Source organism: Desmodus rotundus, chromosome 2 (genome assembly GCF_022682495.2).
Source record: "Desmodus rotundus isolate HL8 chromosome 2, HLdesRot8A.1, whole genome shotgun sequence".
Lineage (NCBI taxonomy): Eukaryota > Metazoa > Chordata > Mammalia > Chiroptera > Phyllostomidae > Desmodus > Desmodus rotundus.
Window position 1 is genome coordinate 89,602,601 of NC_071388.1, and position 26,500 is coordinate 89,629,100.

A 26,500-nucleotide genomic window follows, 5' to 3' on the forward strand; every position below is an offset into this window, starting at 1 on the left:
GCCTTGCCTTACCTTACCTCAAAATTGAAAATGATTTTCTTTTAATCTTCATTATTTTTCATTTTCATGCATCTCTGAACTGCCTAGGCCTAGCCAGGCCTAGATGCTCAAGTGTGAAATTGAGTGAGAAAGGTAATTTAAAGAAATTTCCAGCTGCTTTTCAGCAGAATGAGTTTTTACTGCCCTTGTCCTTTTTCCCCAGGGGGAACAGAAAGTAAGCACTCAGTTTCCCCTTCTTTGTCTTATTGAAACATTTTCCACAACTATTCTCCCTCCCATCAACAATCTGAAATGACACATCAGGTCACGCTTCACTTTTTGACTTGGTTATTTTGGATCTGCCCAGATTAGGCCATGATTAGAGGGGACCCTCCTAATCCATAGGGCTGATCTTCCACGTATCCTATGGCTACTGCCAAAGATAACATTGGCCATCGCACAATACCTTCCCCTATTTGTCTGAGAGTCTCCTTGAAGACTCTGTAATCATGTGCAGACAGGGTTTCATGGTAAATAAAGAACTAAACCAGTAGTTAGAGATTGTGGATTCTTATCCAAGTAGTCTACTTTGGCCACCATATGACTTTGAGAAATTCATAATTTACCTGAAAAAAATGGAAGTGCAAATTTCTTAGAATATTATGTACTTTTTGATAAATACTCTCTCCCCTAAAGCATCAGAAAACCAGGTAATAGGCATTGGGAATTTATATATTAGAACGAGAAAATGGGAGTCTGATAATCTGAAATGGTTTTTTGTGGTTATTCTGTAGTCAAATGTCTGTATTATATAGAGATGAGAAAAAATCTCTCGAGAAATGTATGTGAGAGAGAGATCTGGAGAAGGTAAGGTGCTATGGATTGATACACAAGAGGTGGAGATATTTGAATCCTGGACATAAATCTGCTCACAGATGTATTTCTGTTTTCTAGTATCAGGAGGACTGGAGCATTTGTGTAGCTGAATCCCACACTCGCCTGTATACTTGAGGCATTTCAGACAAGAGATGAGTTATGTACCAGAGAACAGTACTATATGCAAAGATGGTATTAAGAATGTTCGCTGGCTGAAAGAGAAGAGATTCTGGCGTTATCTAGCCAGTACCAACCAACTCAGGGATTCGGAAGAGCTTTACTTCCCCCCTCGAGCAGATCCCCGCAGCACACGAGTGTGTGGGTGGTCTGGGGGTATGGTTGGCAAAGGAATTATTTGAAAAGTTTCAGTCTTTGGCCCCACAATTTTAAAATTTTGCCTGGAGGAATGTTTTAACCCACATAAGAGAAACACTTCTACCAAGAAGCAGTTGCCATGGAGAGTATAGGTTTTGGTTAAAAGTCTTGAATTGTTGTCTGGTTCTGTAGAGCAAGTTGCCTAAAACCTTTGTGCCTCATTTTGTGGGATGGTGACAGTAATATTCAATCTCTAGATACAAATTAAGTAATGTGATGATAAAAATGCTTTGCAAGCTATAAAATTACCATGTAAATATTAATTAAAGATATTGTCATGGTAAAACGAACAAGCAGAAGGTTGTACCAAGAAAATTCTGAGAGAGCTAGTGAGGCGTGTCTCTTCTTCCTTCTGTTTCCTACTCTAAAAGAATATATATCGTATGTGGTATGTATGATGTATCATATATGTGATATGTATACGATATATATATATATAAATATATATATATATATATATCACCCCCTCACATTCTCTCACATTCTTAGCATTGAACGAGCAATGTTTTCTTCCTAGCATGGAAAGACCCCCACCTTTCAAGCCACCGCCACCTCCCATCAAGTACACTTGCATTCAAGAGTCCATTGGAAGTGATCTGCCCTGTCACGAGATGGAAACACTCTAGTTCTTTGAGGCTTTGCCGTACAATGAAACTCTGCTAGAATCCTATTGAGAAGGTCGATATTTTGCTTTATTAAATATTCACCCCTAACCGAGCCTCTACTGCAGCTGAACTGGGTATCAGAAAAGAATGACCTGTTTTCCCAGCAACTCATCCCCTTTCAGCTGCTTTTAAAGAAGAGCGAGAGGGTATGTTTGCTGACACCCAGTGCAATCTGTGGGAATGTTCTTGCTTATGTAAGAAGTGCAAATTAGGCTGCTGCCATTAAAAATACTTGCAGTGTTTTTATTCTTCATTTTAATTATCTGATTGCAGTGACAACAACAGTTTCAAGCGTATGTTCCTACCACATCTTTTTCTCTCTGGGCATCTGCCAACTTTCTAAACTATTTGCCAAGAACATGATAATCTCTGAGGTCTGTTGCATTCCCTAGGAAAATAAAGTTCTAGCGAGAGCTCTAAATAACGGGAAAGTGCAATTTGTCTTTATATTGAAATTCTGCTGTTTATTTTCACTGGAGGAAAACAGAATATCCTTCACAAGAACCCCGGTTCCAATCCTCATTTACCTTTTTTCCCATTATGATCGGCCCAGGATCCGGCCCCATGGGATGGGGAGGGATCAAAGAGATAACTAGCAACAACCAAGTAGCCTAGTAGATACAACCCTTAACTGGCTTCTAAAATTACATGAGCTAAGAGTGATCTCATTCTCAGTTTACCTCTGCACGAGTATGTGTGTGTGTGTGTGTGTGTGTATCAAACCATTGTTGTACTCTTATATAAGTACACAGACAGCCTAACGCTAATCTAACTCATTTAATTCCCATTATTCTCTTTTTCACTGGGGACTTGCCTGCTCATCCAGTGTGCCTGTTCTGATATGTCTTGAAACAAATAAAGAGCCTCAAAACAGACTAGCATTGATGAGTTAACCCTACTCCTACCAATCTTTTATAAAACATTTCAAACAGAGCATATAGGTGGTAGAGAAAGAAACCTCATCAGCCTGACTAGCTCTGGATTCAGCAACAGTCTGTGAGTGAATAAATTACTGAGGCCCCTAGTTCCTCTAAACCTTGCCACACACCTCTGCCCCAGGGGGAAGAACAGAGGTTGCTGATACCAAATTCTGTGTGAACTTTAGTCTCAAAAGAAACCTTTACTTAATGTTCAGTGTACTTATCCCTGACTGCAAATGAGAATAACAGGGAGAACTTTTTCAATACCACGGTTGTCCCTCCTGATCAATTTAATCAGAATCTCCATCAGGTTAGGCCCAGACATAGGCACTCTCAGACGAGCAAGTGTTCAATCAAAGTTGAAGATTGCTAAACGAGAGGAAGTCCCTTCTCATTGATTAGAATCTCGGTTCAGTGCTTAACTCTTGTGGTGGCCAGCCTCCAAGACGTCCCCTATGATCCTTGCTTTTTCTATAGTCCCCTCTGGCTCTGAGTACAGCTGACACGTACAGCTGCTGAGGACTAGATTAAGGCAAACAAGGCAGCAAAGGTGTAAAATTTAAGGATATATTTACACTCAAGTTCATACACTTACACAATCTTGTGAGTGAATACAAGTCCCAGGCCTGGTGTAACCAATAAAATATTGTGGAAATGACCAGAATGTGATTTCCAAGACTTAGTCATAAAATATTGTAGCTTCTGCTTTGATCTCTTTTTGACCACTTGTTCTGGAAGAAGCCAGTTGTTATGCTGTGAGGACACTTAAGAAGCCCTATTGAGAAGCCCACCTGTCAAAGAACTGAGGTCTCTTGCTAACAGCAAGCATCATCTAGCCAGCCATGTGAGTGAGCCATCCTGGAAGCAGCTCCCCCAGGCCCCACTCAAGTCTTCAGACAACTATACCCTCATTTGATCTTTCGACTGGGACCTTGTGGGATCTGGAACCATCCAGCTCAGCCTCCTCTGAATTCCTGACCCATAGACACCATGTGAGATCATAAGTACTTCTGATACAGCCCAATAAATGGAAAAAATAAACTAATGCTTGCCTGCCTGCTTTAACTACCCTCAATTTCTCATTAGTTCTCAAGAAACAAATAGACTCACTTTTTAATAGATGACTATTATTTCATGAGTAGTTATTTTTATTTAACACAACTTAATCATCTGGAGCTTGTGTAATCATTGTGGAGGTATTGGAGTAAAAAGTGGCAGAGCTGAAGGATGTTTAGATTATTTCAGTAAAGGGATAAACACTTTTACATACATAAGTACAACATAAGTCATGTGATTTTTTAATCTATCATATACAGGTGTCTCACAATGTTTTTGCATTAGCTCTTTGTTGAAGCAACATTCTTTTGCTTTTATAAATAAGCCCTGGTCAGCATTTGCAAAATCATCTCCAACTTGATTGGAGTGAGCAGGTGCTTACCCACAGAGGAATACTCCATCATGGGTTCAGAGGAATTTTTTTACAAACTTGCAAATTAAAGGAGCTCTCGATGCTTTTCAGGCAGTGCTATAATCTTGACCTCCCTCATTTGTCTACAATGACATTTTTACCTGCAACTTAAAATTGTGTGCAAGTAAGTTAATAATGTCTGTCTCAAGCCAGCAACTCCTCTCTCTAGAAATGCATTCAATTAGATCCACAGCAGGAAAAGTTAGTAACAGTAGACTCTAATCCTTAAGGTTCCTGCATGTCTTCATTGCTGCCTTTATTTTCATTGGGAATAAGCCATATATAAGCATTTCCATCACTCATTTTCAAACCACAGAGTGTTAGACTATTGTTCAGAACTATTCACTTTCTTATCCACCCACATCATGAGCATCCCTTGGCTTTGGGCTTGGCCGTGTGATTTGCTTTGGACAATGGAATATCATGGATATGATCTACCCACAGTTTGGACAGTGTTCCTATGATTGAACATGCTCTCGATCTCTGCCATTACCATGAGAACATTTTCAGAGTAGCCTGCTAGCTCCAGGAAGATGAGCGTCTCATGGAGAAGAGCAGAACTACACAAGCCATGCTCAATTTAAATCAGCCAGCATCCAGTCTACCTCAAAGGTGCATAGATTAAATATTGTTATAAGCCACTGAAACTGTGAGATTGTTACACAGCATTATTGTAGCAACAGTTAACCTACACACCGAAGTCCAGAGGTAGGCATACTTTTGCTCCTGTGAAAATGCCTAGAATAAATTATTAAATATGTGTGTGCCTTAGTCAAAAAGTGTTTTTCTTGATTCAGCATAAATTTTGTTTCAGCTAAAGAACATATGGTTCGCCTAATCAAATTAACTTGGCAATATAGATCTTTAAAATTATAAACCATTTAACCAGGATGTGCATTACAGATCACATTACAAATAAGGAGTTAGAGTCTCTGTGAAATTGATTTGCCCAAGGTCCCCTAATTAGAATTGATAGAGCTAAAGTGATGACCCAGCTCTCTGATTTCCAGTCCAGAGTGTGATAAATCTTCATTATATCATGATATTTAATTGCTTTTGTATCTCATTCTACTACAAATAAGAGCTGTTTTGTGTGCATTTAAGTAAATACTGATTTTTTTTCATACACAGGTTGTATATTCCCAAAACTGTTGACAGAAAATAAAAGAAAAAGTAGAAATAATTGAGCCCTGGGGGTAGGATGGTCAAGAACGTGTGAAAAAAAATGACTATAAAAAGAAAAGAGAAAAGGAAATAATCAAGGTCAGAAGCTGGAAAGAAAGTTTAGAGAAACTGATTAAGGGCAGAGATAATGAAATTGACTTTGCCTCAGAGGCTCCCAGCAGAAGAGGTTCGGGAAGGCAGCCCTCTTGGCACTCGGACTTAGGAGTGTGGCTTTGGCTTGAATTTGAAGGTTGAATCTGCAGAAATACAGAAACCTTATTCTCCAAGGGATGACATACATAGCTTGAATTTTTGACAACAGCAGTATTTGCTGTGTCAACTAGTTGAAGCCTGAGTATCCAACAGAGAGACAGCTGAAGTGGTGAATGAAAGTTCCCACTATTGGAGGAAAGGACATTAACTGGCAGAAATGGGCTGATGTTCCAGCCAGAAACACACCGTGAGATGGTGGGAATGAGCATTTTATTTCCTAGCTCCTGCAACTGGGGCTTTTTTCCCTGGATTGATAGGTCTCCACACTGCAGCCCGGAAGATGTAACCAGCAAGCAAGACAATATGACATTAGACAAGGTCAGAGCCAGGGAACACTTTTGAAATTACGGTTAAATGCTCTTCAGTGCTTCTATAATGGGTCTTGACCTTGGTTGGGTACAAATTAACATATGAATGAGAACAAGAGAATCTGAACTTTTCTCCCCAACCAACATCTCTGTACCCTTCTAACTTCTTTTATATTCTTTGCCTGGTCTGCTCACTCAGATTCCTCATGTTTGCTCAAAGGCTCTGTGAGGTTGTGATTATATGGAGGGACACTAAGGACAATAAAGGGGAAGAGTAGCAAACCCAGGGCCACAACATAAAGAAGAGAACGTGGACAGGGCTGCATCTGGCTACCCTTGGTAAATGCCAGGAACACGTGCACATTCGCCCTGAGATCTGTCAGACGGTGCTCCTGTTTTTGTCTAAAAAAGTCATACCATCAAATAAAACTGATTACAATATTATGCCATTCAGCTATTGTCAGAAAATACTCAAAACTGCTGAGAAGGCAAAGTGGAGGGGATGGAACAACAGTTACATGAACCGTGAGGAGAAATTTGATAGTGGAACTGAAAACCTGAGAAACATGTATGAGAGTTACCCTCTCTATTCTGCACTTTCTCTCTTCAAGACAGAAATACCTGGTAATGCTGAACGAGAAGAGGAATGGAGATTTGAGAATTCCATATGTAGTAAAACTGTTACCAAATAGAAAAAGCCAAATTTGGGAGGCAGTTGGTGGTGAAAAAGAAAAGTTTTATTCAGATGCTGCACAGCCTGGGAGAATGGCAGACTTCCTGTCTGAAAGCTCATTTCTTCCACAAAACCCAGACAAAGTCCAACGGTACTCAGTGAGACCAAAACCAAAGCCAGCCAGTGCCCTGTGTTCCTGCTCCATTTTAAAGTAACATCCTTTGGGCCCCACAGGCAGCTGCTAAGTGGTCATCCAGGTAGCTTAGGTTGTTCCTGGCTGCTGCCCATTTCCGGGTCCCTCCTGGAGGCTGCGGGGCATGCAGCTGCAAAGTCCACAAGGCTGCATGCTCCCAGGAGAGAGCACATGAATGCACCAGCTCATGTTTCGCCAGGTTGGCAAGAGAGAGAGAAATAGATTCCTTCCTGGAAGCCATGGGCCATGTGGCTGCTAAGGCCACCCATGGCCCATGGCGAAAACAGGTAAAAACACCATGCAAGTGCAGGTCCCAAACCAGAGGGCCAAGCAAGAGCTTATTGCTTTTCCCTCTCAGTTTGTATTAGCTTGGGTGCAGGATAGACCAGGTTCTTTCTCAAAATGACCAATCAACCCCTCCAACTTGCGCACACTTCAGGTGGGTCCACCTCCCAACCAATCCCTTCTTTCCCCAGGCTAGACTGACAGGCCTCTTTGGTCTAGCACCTCTCCCTGTACCATTTTGACTTCTATGGTGCATGTGCCTGCCACCCCTGGTGCCACCCCCAGGCTGGTACTGGAAGGGGGAAGGAGGGCTTTTTCCTCTCACCAATTATCTTGCTATCCCTGGACATGTTCAGTGTAAGAGCCTCCCCATACTGCCATCTTGGAGACATGGGGTGTGCTCCTGGTGCTCTGTCAGCTCCCTGTTGCAGGCAGAGTGTCCACAAGTCACATGCTCTGTTACGCCAGGCAACACGGCCTCACGTGTCACAGAAGTGCCGCCTGATGCTATGCTGCCCAACTTGATGTCCTCACCACAATATCAGGTGGTTCCCAAAGGCATTCTTTGACCAGCTGCACACCCTCAGTCCTCGAACCTCAGACCTCCAACTACCAATAACAGAACCATTTTGCACCACTAGTTTGGGTTGCACTGGATTTTTCTTATACATTTTTCTTATACACTGATACAGAGGAACATGCTTTGATGCCCGATAGATCTGAATCTAACATAATTATAAATAGGAATTACTTCTAATGTCTGTGGCTAGTTAATGGAAAAGTATGACAAGCACTGCTCTCAGTAACTCTTTTGGATAGCCAGTTTAGGGATTTTAGATGTCACTCAAGAAACTGATATAAAAAATATGTAAGAACCACTGCAGGCCCTCAGTGACTGTAGAGTTTAATGGGAGCGACAGACATTTAAAAGTAAACACAGTACAGGCTGAAACATATGAAAATAAAAGCATGTACAAAAAAGAGAAAAGAATAAGGGGGCATTATTCTAGGGACAGAGTGTGAGAAATAGTTTTAAATGGCTTCAAAGAAGAGACCATCGGTAGAAGCAGAGGCAATGCAATAGAAACCCTGACATCTGAGACACAGCGATGGGACTTGAAAACCTCACCTAAGGATTATACCAGGAATACAAGGAGGGTTCAATAATAGAAAGTATGTTAATATAATGTACTATATAAATAGGGGTCAAGAGGAAAAATGTAAGATTAGTTTCCACAGATATTTAGAAAGTGTTTGGTAAAATTCAATACCCATTCCTAATAGAACCTCTTGAGAAAATGGAATATTTCTTTATATGTGTATATGTATGCATATTTGTGTATATATGTATGTACATACCTATATCTATTTCTATTTAAACAGTTATACCTCCATATGTATATACATATACTATTATTTAGTGTATAGATATTATAACTATGTAGTTATATGTATATATAACTATACATAACCATATATATGTCTGCTCAGAAGGTATCCAGCCATGTGCTATGAAAAATAGAGATATTTATTGAAAAGATACAAGATACAAGCAACATTGTACATAGGGCAATGACCCCTCAGTCCCCTTCAAAGTAGGCACCTTGGGACCTCACACAATTCTCCCAATCACCATCAGCTGCCCAATTGTATTTCTTGAATTTATTAATTTGCTTCAGCGAATTTTTTTTTTGAAGACTCATGCAATGTGTTTGCCCATTTCATGATGGGTGATTTACAAGCGCACCTGCCCACACTGAGCTGAGTGTTCAGCAGTTTTTGACCAAAAATAGCATGACCCTCATGCCCCACCCTCCCTATTCACCTGATCTCTCCCTGAGCAACTTTTTTTGTTTGTTTCCCTGGATAAAAAAAGTCCTCGAAGGAAAACATTTTGCCGATGTGGAAGAGGTGAAACAAAAAACAGCAAAAGCACAAAAAGGCATCAAAATTGACAAGTTCAGAAACAGTTTTGAGCGATGGGAAAAAAAGATGTATTGCATCAAATGGCGAGTACTTTGATGGTGACCGAACTTTAAACATGTAAAAATAAATACACAAGTTTTCATGAATAAATTCCATTTTATTTGGGGGGTCCTTCCTCATATATATGCCTGTCTTTCCTACCTCTGTCTCTTGAAAGGACCAAGAAGCAAAGATATTCCAATAGCAATAAGCAACACTGGCACTCAGACCTTGGACTCTAATATCATTTCCTGCTGAAAGAAATCAGAGATTTTCAACAAATGTCTGATTAAGAGCAAAATAGCTATAAGATTGGAGTATCTTCTTATATCAAAAAAAAAGAATGAATTCCCCAAAAAATGCTAGGGGTATGTCAAAAGGACTCAGGAGCTATCTTGAGGGACTCCTATGGGTTAAATCTAAGACAATTGGAACACCAATAAAATTAAATATGCTAATGAATTAGAAACCATTGAATAAAAGTGGGAATTGAAGAGATGATATACAGGTAGGTGGAGAGAGAGAGAGGAAGGAAGAAAGGAAGGAAGGAAGGGAGGGAGGGAGGGAGGGAGGAAGGAAAAGGAAAGGCAGGAGTGACAGGAATAAGAGAAGGCTCTTGCCTATAGTAGATCCAGCTGGTAAATATGGAATAACTGCTTGAGTTAGAAAGTTACTATTTTGTAGTCATCATAGTAAAGATTGAATCAATCTAGATGCATGAATAGATATTAAATGAAAGAGGAAATTTTGATGACAATCAGGATATTTACATGGTCTTTAAAAGTCACCCTGAAGTATGCTTATTAGTCATAATAGAGGAAAAAAGAATAGTAATTATGCAGTGGAGAAATTAGACAACAACTTGATGAACTGATCAAAATTAACATCACCAGTGAGGGACAGACAGACACCATGCTCCTCTGTATGTGACACCTTGGAAGGTAACAATATCACCTGTGAAATATTAAGGCTTAGAATGAATAAACCAAATCCAATCACAAAATAACATAAAAAAACACAAAATAAGAAATGTCTAAAAGGCAAAGAAGCTCTAAAAACATTCCCCAGATTAAAGGAAGCGAAAAAGACATGACAATTAATTACAATATTTAATTCTAGATTGGATCCTTTATTGCAGGAAAAAAAAACCACTATAAACGGAATCTGACAAGCTATATCTAACATTTGTCAGATCAGCTAACACAATTGGAATATGGGTAGAGGCTAGATAAAATGTATTGATACCTCTGCTGTATTTATGTAAGAAAATATTTCTATTCTTACTGAAGTTGTTAATGGTAAACGGCCATGATGTATGTAACTTACTCTCAAATGGGTATGTGTGCATGTATATGTAACACATACATGCATGAATGCAACATGCATAAGTTCATACACACAGAGAAAGACAGAAAAGCAGACGATAAAAATCTGAACACTAGTTGAATCTAGGTAAAGGGAATGTGTGGGGAGTGTTTTACTGTTTTTATTTTTGCAACCTTCTTTAAAGTTTGAAATTACTTCCAAATAGAAAGTTTAATAAGTACTTAAGTAAGCCACTAATAACTAACACTAAATTTGACTCAGAACCAACCTATTTTTTTAAGTATTGCACCACTTAAACAGTACGACAGGGTGTGCCGATCTGTTAATTTAAGGGTGTTTTCTTTCTCTAGACTCTGGATGTTACTTAATCTAAAAGTTCAGAAGAAAATAAATGATAATTCATCCTGCAAGTGTTCTATTTTTGTTTCATTTCTGGGTCTTATTCTGCCTTAGGTACTGGCTGGGAGCCACCAAAATTTCAATCAATTTTTCTTTCTTAAGGAAATGAATAGAGCCCTTTGATTTTCCCAGGACTCCAGGGCAAGCTTTTCCTCCACCATTAAACCATTTCATATCAAAGGAGACTCAGCTGTGTCTCTCCAGACTTTACCTTGAGAAGACTTCAGTTCCTCCTCACACCCTTGGGCAGTGTTTTTTGTTCTATCCCACAGTATTAGAAACCACAGAGACGGTGTGAGGTCCACAGCAGTCCCTGCAGCCAGATCTCACATGGTGGGTGGGAGGAGGGCAGTTGTGGGCGCGGCTCCCTCCCAAATTCCTACTGATCTCTTCTCTACCCTAAGGCTGAAGGCTCAGCAATCACGGCCCCTTCTTATCCTACAGAACTTCATGCAGCACTCTTCAAATTATTGGTAAAGGATGACCAATACGTATTTGTTCAACAAATCCTTAATTTGAAGGTGCACTCTATTTTACTGAAACCAAACTTCTTAGTTTGCTGTTGTTGCTTTGGTATAATATTCAAATCAAAACTTACAGTGTCATGGCCGGTTAAGCACATTCAGGCCCTGAACTCCTCTGTTGGACTAGAATGTCCTCAAGAGCATGAGGTTGCTTTGCACATGTCCGCACTCCTAGAGGGAGAGTGAGTCCTGGGACAAGTTAGTGCTCAGTTAAGTATTGAGTGACAGGTGTCACCAATGACAAATGATGGCAAGTGAGTGAATAGGAGAAAGAAAAATGCCTTGTGGAAAAGAGAATTTAGCTAAAAATAGGTGATGGTCTCTCACTCAATATGACAAGCTGAGCTTTTTTTGACTTAGTCCATGGCACAGACCTATACATCCATTTCACATCTATATTCTTCACATTGTTCTTATTAGGTCAGTCAAGCTAGGAGAGATTAGGACCTAAATTGGGGTGGTTTGGCAGATGCCTTAGATGGAACAGTCCTCTAGCTCAGTTTTAACATTTCACTCCCATTGGTAGAATCAGGCAGTATCCACTGATGCAGAGTAAAAACCAGATCCAGAGAATCAGTAAAGAAAAAAGAAGCCAACACAAACACCCTGGGGAATGGGGGAGTGGGGAGATGTTGGTGAAAGGCTACAAACTTCTAAGAGGAGTAAGATCTGGGGTCTTACAGCATGGTGACTGTAGTAAACAGGACTGTATTGTATAGTTGGAAGTTGCTGAAAGAATAGATCTTAAGGTATTCACACAATAACAACAAAAATGATCATTATATGAAGTGAAAGGTGTGTTGATTAACCTTATTATGATAAACATTTCCTAATATATATGTGTACCAAATCATCCTATATATTCCTTTAACTGATACAATGGTATATGTCAATTATATCTCAATAAAGCTGGAGAGGAAAAAAAACACTAGTTAGCCAGGTGAGGAACTGTGGTCTAAAACCGAGCTACTATAAAGGACACAAGGACAAAATCAAGGAGGAGGGTAGAGGTGGGGGAGGGAAGTGGGACTGGCTGGGGTGGGGTGGAGGGATGGGGAGAAAATGAAGACAATTGTAACTGAATTAAAAAAAATAAAAAAATAAAACTGAGAGTAAAAACAAGTATCAACAGGTCAAAGGATTGTCATGTCTGTTCTAGACCTATGACAGAGGCCTCTGTCTTCTGCCTCCTTGAAAATTGGTCAGGCTATGCTATTTTACATTTGGTAGTAAGACAGGCACAAGTGAAGTTTTTCCCGATAGAGTCAAGAGAAAAGAGTTAAGTCTTAGGTAAGAAGTCTTTGGTCTTCTACTGTCTTTAAGAACATAGACATGTCTCTGATGGCAAGAGAAATTTAGCCCATATCCATGATTCTCAACCTGCTATTTCCCCATGTTGCCTGAGGTTTAGACAAAAAGACACAAACCCAAATCCACCTGCAGTCTTCTTCCTTGCTAAACTGGGTCAGAGAATGAGTGAACCATGAGAGGTTAACTGTGTCTCACTGGATTCTTGATGCCTTTCCCTCACACCTAAAACTTGCATATTGAGGAGCATGACTACCCAGGGATATGGATGTGCTCCAAGAAGGACTAACAGCCACAGAATAAACGAAATACATCTAGAAACTCAATTTTATTCAAGTGAAATCATATATATTACAAAGTCATTCAAATTTTGTTTTATATAAATTTTGTCCTATAACAAAAGTTTAATATATATATATATTATAATTAATATATATATATATGTAGAGAGAGAGAGATATTTTGAGAAAACAAATCATGCATCTTAAAAGCAATGCCATGATTAGCGCCTGCCATGTGGGGCCCTGGGCAGTGTCCATGGTTAGGATATCTCAGGTAGAAGACTTGACAAGTTCTGCCCTAGGAATGCACACACACCTGTGCTACCACTGTGAAGGGGTTGGAGGCATAGAAAGGCAACTAACATGCAGGCCATTCCTACTCCTCACTCTGAGAACTTTACTGTTTTCTGAGGCTGGCTTCCTGAGGTCAGAGCATCTCATCCTTGGTTCTGAAAATGTGAATGGATTAGAGAAAAATCTGAACTGCCCCAGGGATTAGAGTGTGTGACCAATATAAAAGCTTTATTAGAAAACTACTCTAAAAGCCACCATCTCAAACTTTTGCTGGCAGCAGCATTATTTTAGGATATCAGGTCCATATTTATACACACAGTGTTCCAGTAGTCCAAGTTCCAGCAAAAGAAGTCAAAGATTTGCATAAGGAAAGGTAATAAACAGGAAAGGCTTAACTGTGTAAACACAGTTCTACAGCTGAAGGAGAGAGAAAAATATATGTTTGGAGTGACCTCCAAAGCCTATCTAGTTCAATCTTCCATCAAATGCTTCAATCCTTTATACACAGTTACTGTCTTATTTTTGCCAAACTTGGCATGGATGCTTCCAGTCATAGGGACTCACTTCTTCCCCTACTACATAGTTTTGCCTAACTTCTACAACATACTTCTTTACTCTTTACTGAAAGAGAAAGATATATGAGATAAACTTTACTTTCTCTTTTATTTCTGCTACTAAAAGGAAGCAGAAGCTGTGGGCACAGATAGATTGTTAAGGCAAACTATGACTTCCTCCGTGACCATTTCAGCAGTCTAGGAGGGGTGGAGCAAGACATGTGTTGAGTTGGGGAACTAGCTGCAAAGACTTAAGCAGACCAGAATCATTTGAAACTAACTCATCAAAAGGCCAAAATACAGGGAGATTCAAGAAAGTGGAGAAGTAAGTGGTAACTACATTAACCACCACCCAGGACCAATGTGTAATGACAACTAAATTGTAGAGAAAGCTGGTCATCCTGAATAACCAACTGAACACTAGATGGAAAGAAGCCTTATAACCAAGGACAGACAAAAGGACAACTTCACCACAACATGACTGGTAGGGAGTAAGGAGGAGACACAAGATGGCTGGCTGGGTTCACACAGGTAGCAGCTGAAGTTATGGAGGAATATTTCAGTGGCTGGGATGTTCCCCATGAGGAGTGTGCTCCCCAGGCTAAAGCACCAGAGCCAGGAAGGAACCAGAATTACATCCAGCTGTGAAAAACAGTGTGGTTTCTGTCTACCAATGAGAAATAGCTGGACACACAAAGAGCCTCTTAAAGGGCTAAGAGACAAAATTTCATTTGTAGTCACTTACCCTGGACTCTGGGAGAAGGAGGGCATAGTGGATTAGACACAACTGAGGAGAGTCTGAGGCTAGTGGCTCTGGAGAAAGAACTGAAGGGAACAGCTACCAGGATCCCTGTGCTAAGTCATTCCCCATACCTCAGGAGCCATCTTTCTCAGGCAGAGCACTGATGCCAAGTGGCGTCAGCCTGAGGGGAAGCAGTAGCCTCCTCTGCAGGAATTACTCTGCCCTACTTGCTGGTACTTAAGCCTGGCTGCTGATTACAGCTTAAGGCTGTACTACTGATTAGTTTAACAACTAAGGTGGGGAAAATACAAAGAAGCAGCCAAAATGGCAAGACAAATAAACAAACCCCAAATAAAAGAACAAGAGAATTCTCCAGAGAACTGGAAGAAATGGAGGCAAGCAATTTATTAGACAGCTTAGAGTAATGATTATAAGGATACTCAACATCATGAAAAAGACATTGAAACCATAAAATAAAGGACCAATCAGAAATAAAGAATTCGATATCTGAAATAAATCATACACTGGAAGGAATAAAAAAAAGTTTACATGAAGCAGAGTATCAAATCAGCGATTAGAAGACAAAGTAGATAAAAAACACCTAGCAGAGCAGCAAAAAGAAAAAAGATTTTTAAAAAATGAGGAGAGCTTAAGACACTTTTTTTCATGAAGTGAAACAACATCTGCATCATGGGAATACCAGAAGGGGAAGAGAGCAAGCAAGGGATTGAAAACTTATTTGAAGAAACAATGACTGAAAACTTCCCTGATCTGGTGAAGGAAAAGGACACATAAGTCCAGGAAGCACAGAAAGTCCAAAACAAGTTGTACCCAAAGAGGCCTACACTGAGACACATCATAATTAAAATGTCAAAGCTTAAAGAGAAGTAGAGAATCCTAAAAGCCACACGAGAAAAGCAAGTAGTTACCTACAAGGGAGCACTAATTAGACTATCACCTGATTTCTTAACAGAAACATTTCAGGCCAGAAGGGATTGGCATGAAATATTCAAAGTGATGAAAAACAAGAACCTACAACCAAAGTTACTTTACACAACAAGGGTATCATTTAAAATCAAAGGCAAAATAAGGAGCTTGCCAGATAATAGAAAGCTAAAGGAGTATTTTAACACCAAACCAGTACTGCAACAAATGATAAAGGGCTTGCTTTAAGAAGAGGAAAAACAGAAATAAAATTTTAAAAAACAGAAGAAAATAGTCTAACAATAAAATGGCACCAGATATGTATCTATCAATAATCACCTTAAATGTAAATGGCTTAAATGCTCCAACCAAAAGACATAGGGTAGCTGAATGGATAAGAAAACAAGACACATATGTCTCCAAGAGACCCATCTCAGATTGAAAGATACACACAGACTAAATGTAAAGGGATGGAAAAGGATTTATTTCATGCAAATGGAAAAGAAAAGAAAAGCTAGAGAAGAAGTACTTATATCTTACAGAATAGACTTTAAAATAAGTGCTATAGGAAGAGACAATAAAGGACACCACATAATGATAAAGGGAACAATCCAACAAGAGGATATAAATCTAGTATAAACCTTTACACACTCAACATAGAAGCACCTAAATATGTAAAGGAAATCATGATGGACATAAAGAGAGAGATCTACAGAAATACAGTCACAGTTGGGGATTTTAACACCCCATTGATTTTAATGGATAGATCCTCATGCAGAAAATCAACAAGGAGACAGCAGCCTTAAACGACACACTAGATCAAATGGATTTAATTGATATCTTCAGAGTATTTCACCCCAAACCAGCAGGATATACATACTTTTCAAGTGCACATGGAATGTTTTCTAGGATAGACCTCATGTTAGGACACAAAAAAGTCTCAATAAATTTAAGAAGATTGAAATCATATCAAGCATCTTCTCTGATCAAAACACTATAAAACTCGAAATCAATCACAGGAATAACACTGAAAAATACACAAAAACATGGAAGCTAAAAATCATGTTATTCAACAATGAATGGGTCAACAACAAGATCAAGGAAGAAATCAAAAAATACCTTGAAACAAATGAAATGAGGACACAAAAATCCAAAACTTGTGGTACACAGGGAAAGCAATCCTAAGAGGGAAATTCATGGTGTTAAATGCCTTTTGAAAGAAAGAACGAAAAGAAGGAAAGAAGAAGGAAAGAAGGGAAGGAAGGAAGAAAGGAAGGAACGAAGGAACGAAGGAACGAAGGAACGAAGGAAGGAGAAAGAAAGAAAGAAAGAAAGAAAGAAAGAAAGAAAGAAAGAAAGAAAGAAAGAAAGAAAGAAAGAAAGAAAGAAAGAAAAGGCTCAAATAAACGATCTAACTTCACACTTCAAGGAACTTGAGAAAGAAAAACAAATGAAGCCCAAAGTGAGTAGAAGGAATAAAATAATAAAGATCACAGAAGAAATAAGTAAAATAGAGTCTAAAAAAATGATACAAAAGATCAATGAATCCAAGAGCTGTTTATTTTAAAAGATAAACAAGATTGACAAAACTTCACCCACACTCATCAGGAAAAAAAGAGAAAGGACCCAAATAAATAAAATCAGAAATGAATGAGGAGAAGTAACAACTGACACCGAAGAAATAGAAAGTATTGTAAGAAAATATTATGAACAACTATCTACATGCCAACAAACTGAACAATGTGAACAAAATGGATAAATCCTGAGAAACATACAATCTTCCAAACTAAATTAGGAAGAATCAGAGAATCTGAATAGACAGTCACATTCAGAGAATGTCACTAGACACCTAGTGACATTGAAGCAGTAATCAAAACAACTCCCAAAAAAGAAAAGCCCTGACCAGATGGTTTCACGTGGAATTTTACCAAACATCCCAAGAAGAAGTAACACTTCTCCTTCTCAAACTATTTCAAAATATTCGAGAGGAGGGAAGTCTCCCAAACTCAGTTAACAAGGCCAGAATTACCCTAATTTCAAAACCAGATAAAGATACTGCAAAGAAAGAAAATTATAGGCCAATATCCCTGATGAACATAGACACTAAAGTTCTTCACAAAGTATTAGCAAACCGAATACAGCAACGCATCAAAAAGATTGTATATCACGATCAAGTGGGATTTATTCCAGGAATGCAAGGTTGGTACTAAATTTGCAAATGAATAAATGTGATTCACCACATAAACAAAATGAAGGATAAAAGCCACATGATCATATCAATAGATGCAGAAAAAAACATTTGATAAATCCAGCACCCATTTATGACAACAAAATCTCAGCAAAGTGTGACTAGAGGGAACATACCTAAAAGTCATGTATGACAAACCCACTGCCAACATCACACTCAATGGGCAAAAACTACAGGCATTCCCCCTAAGAGCAGGAGCAAGACAGGGATGTCCGCTTTCACCTCACTTATTCAACATAGTACTGGACATCACAGCCATAGCAATCAAACAAGAAGAAGAGATAAAATCCATCAAAATTGGAAAGGAAGAAGTAAAACTGTCATTATTTGCAGATGACATGATATTGTACATAGAAAACCTCAAAGATTCCACCAAGAAACTACGAGAACTGATAAATGAATTCAGCAAAGTAGCAGGATACAAAATGTCCAAAAATCAGTTGTATTTTTATATACCAATAATAAACTAATAGAAAGGGAAATTAAAAAAATAATTCCACTCACAATTGCTTCAAAAAGAATAAAATGCTTAAGAATAAACCTAAAAAAAGGATGTAAAAAGACTGTGCTTGGAAAATTACAAGACACTGAAGAAAAAAACTGAGGAAGATACAAATAAGTGGGAGCACACACCGTGTTCATGGATAGGAAGAACTAACATCATTAAAATGCCCACACTACCCAAAGCCATCTGTAGATTCAATGCAATTTCTCTCAAGATTCCAATGACATATTTCATAGAACTAGAACAAACACTTCAAAAATTTACATGGAACCAAAAATGGCCCCACACAGCAACAGCAATACTGAGAAACAAGAACAATGTTGGAGGAATCACACTACTTAATATCAAACTATGCTGTACAGCCATAGTAATCAAAGCAGCATGGCGCTGATATAAAAGCAGGCACATAGATCAATGGAATAGAATAGAGAGCCCAGAAATAGACCCACACCTTTATAGTCAATTAACATTTGACAGAGGAAGTAAGCACATACAATGAGCTAAAGACAGTTTATTCAATAAATGCAATGTAAATTATTTTTATTATTTACATTGAAATTTATTTAAAAATAAATAAATATTATTTAAAATAATATTTTAAATGTTTTTTAAAAAGAATTATCTTTTTTGGTGAAAACTATTGCACAAACTTGCAATTTTAATAATAAGGCTGGGGAAAATGATAATATCTGCTCTCAGTTTCACTGATGTTTACCCCTTTGGTGATGTGATAGCATGCTATTTCCAACTGATGTCAACAAGCCTAAATGCAAAATCAGGTCATTAAAAAAATGTATTTTAAGATTGAATTTGATAGATGAATAACAAATGTGCAGAGGGCATTCTGATTATGACTGACAGTCAAGTGGTTACTAATATATACACTAGTAGGCCTAAGTTCGCCAAGTAGCTGATGTCATTCTCATAATTCCAGGAAACCTGAGGTGGAATACGGAGGGGGAACAGTTGGTTTTCCTGCCAGTTGAGCCAAGATACTCTTCTCTGATAACATAAAATTATATACAATGTGGATAAAAATTGGTTATTCTGTCATTCTCCCTATTCTAATGTTTTTGTGTGTGTGAGTGTGTATGTGTGTGTGTGTTTTTAAGAGAAATGGTTTGACACTTCAAAGTCTTGATCTAAAGCATTTGGGCATAAAAATTATCTGGGGATTATTTAAAAGGAAGGAATTATTTAAGAGGAAGGAAAAAGGGTGTCTTCCTCAGAGGATCTTATTTGGCAGAAGCTGTATTTTTGCATTAACTCCCAGTTGTTCCTGCTGGTGCTGGTGATGTGCAGACAGTTTTAGGATGGCTGAAATTGAAAGGAAATTTACCGTGTGCATGAAGTGTGCCTTTAGTACCAGAAGATGGCTCCATAACATATTAAATCAGGTACATTGCAAGTAACTAGCTAACTAGCTGAAAATAAAAGCTTGAAGGCCTTTATATTCTCTCAATTACTTACTTTGGCAATAGGGGTGGATGGGTAGGGAGAATGGCAGAGGGTACAGATATGTTGTGTGGTAAAAGGAATACAGTCCTGTGCTGCACAGTGACATTCAGGGCAATGAAAGACCACATGTGTGAGGGATGGTGGTCCCATAAGATTATAATGGAGCTGAAAAATCCCTATCACTTAGTGACATCAGAGCCGTCATAACATCATCGTACAATGCGTTACTCACGTGCTTGTGGTGGCGCTGGTGTAAACAAGCCGCCACCGAGCCGCCAGTCATGTAAAAGTAGAGCACATACAATTATGAACAGCACATAATACTTAACAAAGGTGGTAACTGACTATGTTATTGACTTAGGCACTTACTGTACTATGTTTTTATTGATATTATACAACAGAACATGTTCTTTCTAGTTATATACAAATGTTTGCTGTAAAACAGTATGTTGTTATGCCAGCAGCAGCCTCATACATAACATTTGTCATATCTCTTGATTGCCTGTTTTTGTCTGGTGATTGATTTAATCTTGTGTTGTTTTAGAAATTTAGTGTGGCCTAAGTGTAAAGTGTTTATAGAGTCTACAGCAGTGTACGGCAATGGCCTTGATCTGCACATTCACTCAGCACTCGTTCACTGACTCAGCCCAGAGTCACTTCCAGTCTTGCAAGCTCCACTCATGGTAAGTGCCCTGTACAGGTGTATTATTTTTTTTTCTTACTATAGCTTCCTTATGATCAATTACATAAATACTTACCATGGTGTTACAACGGCCCACAGTATTTAGTCCAGTAATAGGCTGCACAGGCTTGTAGCCTGGAAGCGACAGGCTATGGAATATGGCCTCGGTGTCTAGTAGGCTAAACCAACTAGTTTTGTGTAAGTGCACTTTCTGGCGTTCACAGAACGACAAAATTGCCCATCTCAGGACTATTCGGTCATTAAGCAGCATATGACTGTAAATGCATATTAAACTAACTTTACAGTCATCACTCGTCACAGTTCCTCTCAAAACTATTATAGTAACATGTTGTTGTTGTTGTTAAAGGAAATTTTTCTTAAAATATACTGGAAAAAAACTGATGTTCAATAAATATGAAAGGTAGAGAGATTCTCAAGATCTTCCGAAACATCAAGCTTTCAAATCTGGGAGAGACGGTTTCATGGCCAGTTACTGCTGCCATTTACTTGTCTCCTTACAGAATCCTCGTTGTGGGCCACAAAGACCAGGTGGGCAGGTGGTGACACCCATATGCTGACTCCGCTTAAGTTGCTGCGGCTTGCTCGCTCACAGTTTCTCAGAGACACTAACCCGAGTATAATCAGGGAATGGGTCACGATTCTTTGGCTCTAGCTCTATTCAACACAATGACTGGATTCCCAGCTCCTGACTCCGGCTTGATGTCAGGAATGTCTGAGGAATGTCTGAAGCATGAGTCAGTGTGCTTCCCTATCTCCTTTTCCTTGGAGGCTCCTGAATGTTGCTGCAATGATGTGACTCTTCCTGGAGGTAATTGTTGCCACTGTCATCGTGTCCCCAGCCCCACCCATGCTGGTGACATTTCTTCATTCTACTCTGATCCTTAGCGCATAGTTGTTTGTTTTTTTACTTGAACTGCAGAAATGAGGTAGGGGATGATGGGATAAATAAACTCTGCTGATATGAGGCACAAAACAAAATGGCCTTATACTCCAGCCTGACTTTAATTTACCTAGCTTCTAATTTCAGTCCCTCACCCTCCCTATACCCTCTAGCCAGGAAAAAAAATGTGAATGACACATCCCTGTGGAATGTCAAGCAGCACATAACCACACTCACCTTTAGGCAATGTCCCTGGACCAAACATGCCTGGGTCCTGATTCTCTCTGAGGTCTATTTCTTTCCCCTCTAGCACAGAGACTGGGAGGAAAGGCAGAACTGAGTATTAGATGAGGGGGCCAGAGACAGCCCCAGCCACAGTCTCATTAAGTCAATATATTTCCTCTGAGACTTTTAGGTTCCCTTTAATCAGGTAAAATCCAGGTCACCTTGCCCTGCCAACCAGACATGACCAAACAGTAAGTTGTTTAGATGCGTACTGTGGGACAGTCACTATTCATTTGTGACAAGATTCCAAAGAAAATGAACCATCCAAGACACTTTCAAAATATAATGTAGCCTCCAAGAGAGAACAAAACTTGCTGTAAACTCTTTAACAAGTCAGCGGGACCTTTGATCAAATAATGGAGAAAAAATTCTAGAAAAGGAAACAAAAAGTTGTAGATGTATTTATATAAAAGTATTGGGTTCTATGTAAGTAACTATGTAAGTAAATGAATGACCAAATTGATGAGACTTTCAAGCCATGAAAAATAATTTTGGAGGCAGTTAGGCTGCCCACCAAGGCTATAGAGTTATGGGTCCTTGGAGATGAGGAGTGGGGATGAGGAGGTGAGCTCCCCAGTTAGGAAAGGCCATGCATTTGGTTTCTGTGTGTCAGGCCTCCAGCTGGCTTTCTCACCTCTCCCTTGTTTCAGCGACTTACCTAAAAGATGGTATTTCTCCAGCCATTCTTCAGCATGCCAGGGTTATCTTCCTGAGGTACAATGTAAATCATTTTATTCCCCTTCTCAAAAACCTACAATGACCCATCTTTGTCCACAGGAAAAAAAAATTGAACTCTTTAAATACTTCGGGCACAGTCTTACGAAGTTTACAATAATACTGTGTAACATATAACGGGAAGCCACTGGCACAGTGATGAAGAGATTTGTGGTCACATCTCTGCCACTAACTAGCTGTGGAATCTGGGGCAGAGTTATGGAGACCCAAAGCTTCAGTGTCCTTTGTAAAATTATGATAGGAATAGTACCTAACTCACTCACTGGGCTCTTACCTGGGCCCAATGAGAACAAATCAGTTATATTTCCCACTTATTCCAGGTGCTGTTTTTCACATTCCCATTCTTGCCATAGCTTTGCTTATCTTTTCTCAGCTACAAATCTCTTTCCCACTCCAGAACCCTGCTCTCATTTGCCATTTGCAGAAAGTTTTCCAGACGTGGCTTGAATGTCAGCTCCTCTACTAATGCTTTGTTGGCCCCTCCACCACCAAAATGTATGTCTCTTCATTGGCCTCCACATGTACCTCTATTACCCCTTCACTCAGTTGCCCATTACAATTTGCAATTTTTTTCTGGATTATATATTATCTAAGGTTCATTAAATACCAACTTTTATTTAACCTTTCTTCTATTTCTAGTACTTACCAGAATGATCTTTAAATAATAACTACCCCATTTGGTTGTAATTATTAGTTATAAATGACTTGCTTTAAGATTTCAATACTTCTATTTAGTCCTCTCTTCCTTTGATAAGTCATAATATAGTATACAAGACAATATTATCAAATTCTAAATATTGATTTTTATTTTAGAATTATTTCTTCCCTAAATATCTATGACATAGTATAAAAATCCCACCGATAATTTAGTTTCTATCACATTTTATGACAGAAAACATTATTTCCTAATACTTAGAGATTCTTTGCTAGAATTTTTCATACAAAATTTTTTAATTATAAAAGTGACATAAAATATTATGCAACCTTGGAAAAGAGAGAAAAAGCAGTTACAGAGTCCAACCCTTCATACATGAGCCTGCTTTCTGAGGCCCTGTTCTCAAAGTGTGGTCTGAACCAGCAGCCTCAGCATCAGCAAGGCCAGAAGCTTGCTAGAAATGCAGACTTTCGTGCCATCTCAGACCAATTCAATCACAATTGATTTGATTGATTTGCACTTAAGGTGTGAAAAGCACTCTTCTAATGTACTACTTAGAACCCAGCAGAGCATGTTTACCAAGCATCTCCCTCCTCCTAACAAACAGTTATTGAGCACCTGCCACATGTCCTGTACTATACTAGATTCTGTGGTTCCATTTGCAAGATTTCTTTTTTTAATATAGTTATTGATTATGCTGTTACAGTTGTCCTTTTTCCCCCCCTTCACTCCACTACGTCCTGCCCACCCCCTCCCATCCTCATTCCCCCCCTATAGTTCATGTCCATGGGTCATACATATAAGTTCTTTGGCTTCTACCTTTCCTATATTATTCTTACCCTCCCGCTGTCTACTTTCCACCTATCATTTATGCTACTTATTCTCTGTACCTTTCCCCCTCTCTCCCCCTCCCACTCCCCCACTGATAACCTTCCATGTGATCTCCATTCTGTGGTTCTGTTCCTGTTCTAGTTGTTGGCTTAGTTTGTTTTTGTTTTTGTTTTAGGTTTGGTTGTTAATGACTGTGAGTTTGTTGTCATTTTACTGTTCATATTTTTTATCTTCTTTTTCTTAGATAAGTCCCTTTAACATTTCATATAATAAGGGCTTGGTGATGATGAACTCCTTTAACTTGACCTTATCTGGGAAGCATTTATCTGCCCTTTCATTCTAAATGGTAGCTTTGCTGGATACAGTAATCTTGGATGTAGGTCCTTGCCTTTCATGACTTGGAACACTCCTTTCCAGCCCCTTCTTGCCTGCAAGGTTTCTTCTGAGAAATCAGCTGAGTCTTATGGGCACTCCTTTATAAGTAACTGTCTCCTTTTCTCTTGCTGCTTTAAAGATTCTCTCCTTATCTTTCATCTTGGCTAATGTAATTATGATGTGCCTTGGTGTGTTCCTCCTTGGGCCCAACTTCTTTGGGACTCTCTGAGCTTCCTGGACTTCCTAGAAGTCTATTTCCTTTGACAGATTGGGGAAGTTCTCCTTCATTATTTGTTCAAATAAGTTTTCAATTTCTTGCTCTTCCTCTTCTCCTTCTGGCACCCCTAAGATTCAGATGTTGGAATGTTTAAAGATGACCTGGAGTTTCCTAAGTCTCTCCTCATTTTTTTAAATTCTTGTTTCTCCATTCTCTTCTGGTTGAATGTTTCTTCCTTCTGGGGCATACCGTTGATTTGAGTCCTGATTTCCTTCCCATCACTGTTGGTTCCCTGTACATTTTCCTTTATTTCACTTACCATAGTCTTCATTTTTTCATCTAACTTGCAACCATATTCAACCAATTCTGTGAGCAGCCTGATTACCAGTGTTTTGAACTGTGCATCTGAGAGATTTGCTATCTCTTTGTTGCTTAGTTGTATTTTTTCTGGAGCTTTGATCTGTTCTTTCATTTGGGCTTTTTTTTTTTTTTTTTTTTTTTGTCTCAGTGTGCCTGCTATGTAGTAAGGGGCGGAGCCTTAGGTGTTCACTAGGGTGGGGCAACCCTTGTCACTGGGTTGTGACGCTATGTGTATGGGAGGGGTCTGAGAGGGAACAGTGTGGCTTGCTCCTCTCTCTGTAAGTTTTCAGTCACTTCCCCCACTACCCACAATCAAATTGGGCCCTTCTGGTGCTGATTCCCAGGTGGGTGGCTTGCGAGACCCACAGGGTGGCTAAGACCCTGTGGGTCTCTCCAACGAATTCTCCTGTGAGGCTGGAAGTTTATTCCACTGCCTAAACCCCTACAGATGTTTTTAGTCAGAGGTTTTGAGGCTTTATTTTCCCCGTGCTTGAACTCTTGTTTGTGCAGTTGGTCTCGCTCCCCCGTTGTTCCTCCCAGTTTATCTGCACGCTAATGTGGGATCGCCCAGTCTGCAATCTGCTGCCTCACTGGGTCTGCCAGCCTCCTCCTTCCCTACCCCAGTCTTCCAGCAGCTGCCTTGCTGCAAGTCCTCTCTGCTGGGCTGCCTGTCTCCGCCCCTCCTGCTGGTCTGGATGAATGCTTCTTCTTAAACTCTTTGGTTGTTGGACTTCCATACAGTTTGATTTTCTGTCAGTTCTGGTTGTTTTTTGTTTTTAAATTTGTTGTTGTCCTTCTTTTGGTTGTGGGAGGAGGCACAGTGTGTCTACCTACGTCTCCATCTTGGCTGGAAGTCTCAATTAGCTCCATTTGCAAGATTTCTTCCAGGACTCATACAAGAATATATGGAGAGAGTGTTATCTCCTTTTGAATTGTTTTCTTGGGCAAATAAAGTAGTTTTTATTGAAAAAGCTTCCAGAGGTACACATCTCATTCTGAAGTAGTTCCATTCCTCTTCTTTTCAAATTTTTGTACAGTGATATTTCTAAGTCTAAAGTTTAATACTTTCTTAATATGCTCACTCCATCCATTAAAAGCTGAAAAACAAGGAGGGGAGAAAAAAAGCATTGAAATTGACATTCCACAGTAGCGCTTAAAGAACACATTTTGTTTGCCTTGGGCAGCTTCTATAAAGTTTTATGTTTGGGAATTTAAAAATTTAAGTTCAAGGTAAGCCCAGAAAGTTTCAAAGGTATATCCTGGGGTATTCCTTCAGAGTCATTTTCCAGGGGGAAAAAAGATTTGGTCGACTCAAACAACTAAATGACATACTGCCAATATCCTGTGACATTCTTTTAAAAAGAGCACTCTGCAGAAGTACCCTTTAAGCAACAGGAGACACATAATGAATAGTGTATACTTTTTATAAACCAAGGGATACTCATCCAGAAAAGGGAAAAAAAAAAACTGTTGGTAATAGTATGCAGCTCAAAAGGCTGAAAAGCAGGCTTACCTGAATGTCAAGAATAGTCTGGAAGAGGAAATTTTAATAAGGATGTCCAAAGGGAGCAATGTGTAGTTATTCCTAGGGAAACGTGGCTGGGGCCTGCTGTGGAGTTACTTGGAGATGAGGTGGGGCCACTTGGTAATTAAATGTCAGCTGACCCACAGATCTGTATATGAACAAACCTTCAGCCTTAGCAATGGCTCAGCCCCTGCTGAGTCACCTAGGAGCAGCAAGGCCTGATGCCC

General features: G+C 39.3%; 1 protein-coding gene across 3 annotated transcripts in view; it reads left to right on the top strand.

The window, feature by feature from the left end:
* The window catches only part of CD96 (CD96 molecule), an 84,845-nt gene extending 81,066 nt beyond the window's left edge, over positions 1-3,779 (top strand). For 2 of the 3 annotated variants that reach the window (XM_045185880.3, XM_045185879.3), the window contains one exon: positions 1,748-3,779. In XM_045185880.3, coding sequence (XP_045041815.2) covers positions 1,748-1,856 — 109 coding nt within the window. In that variant the 3' untranslated portion in view covers positions 1,857-3,779. The remainder of the gene's footprint in view (positions 1-1,747) is intronic. The other variant, XM_045185878.3, reaches the window with a different exon arrangement.
* Positions 3,780-26,500: the final 22,721 nt, after the last annotated feature.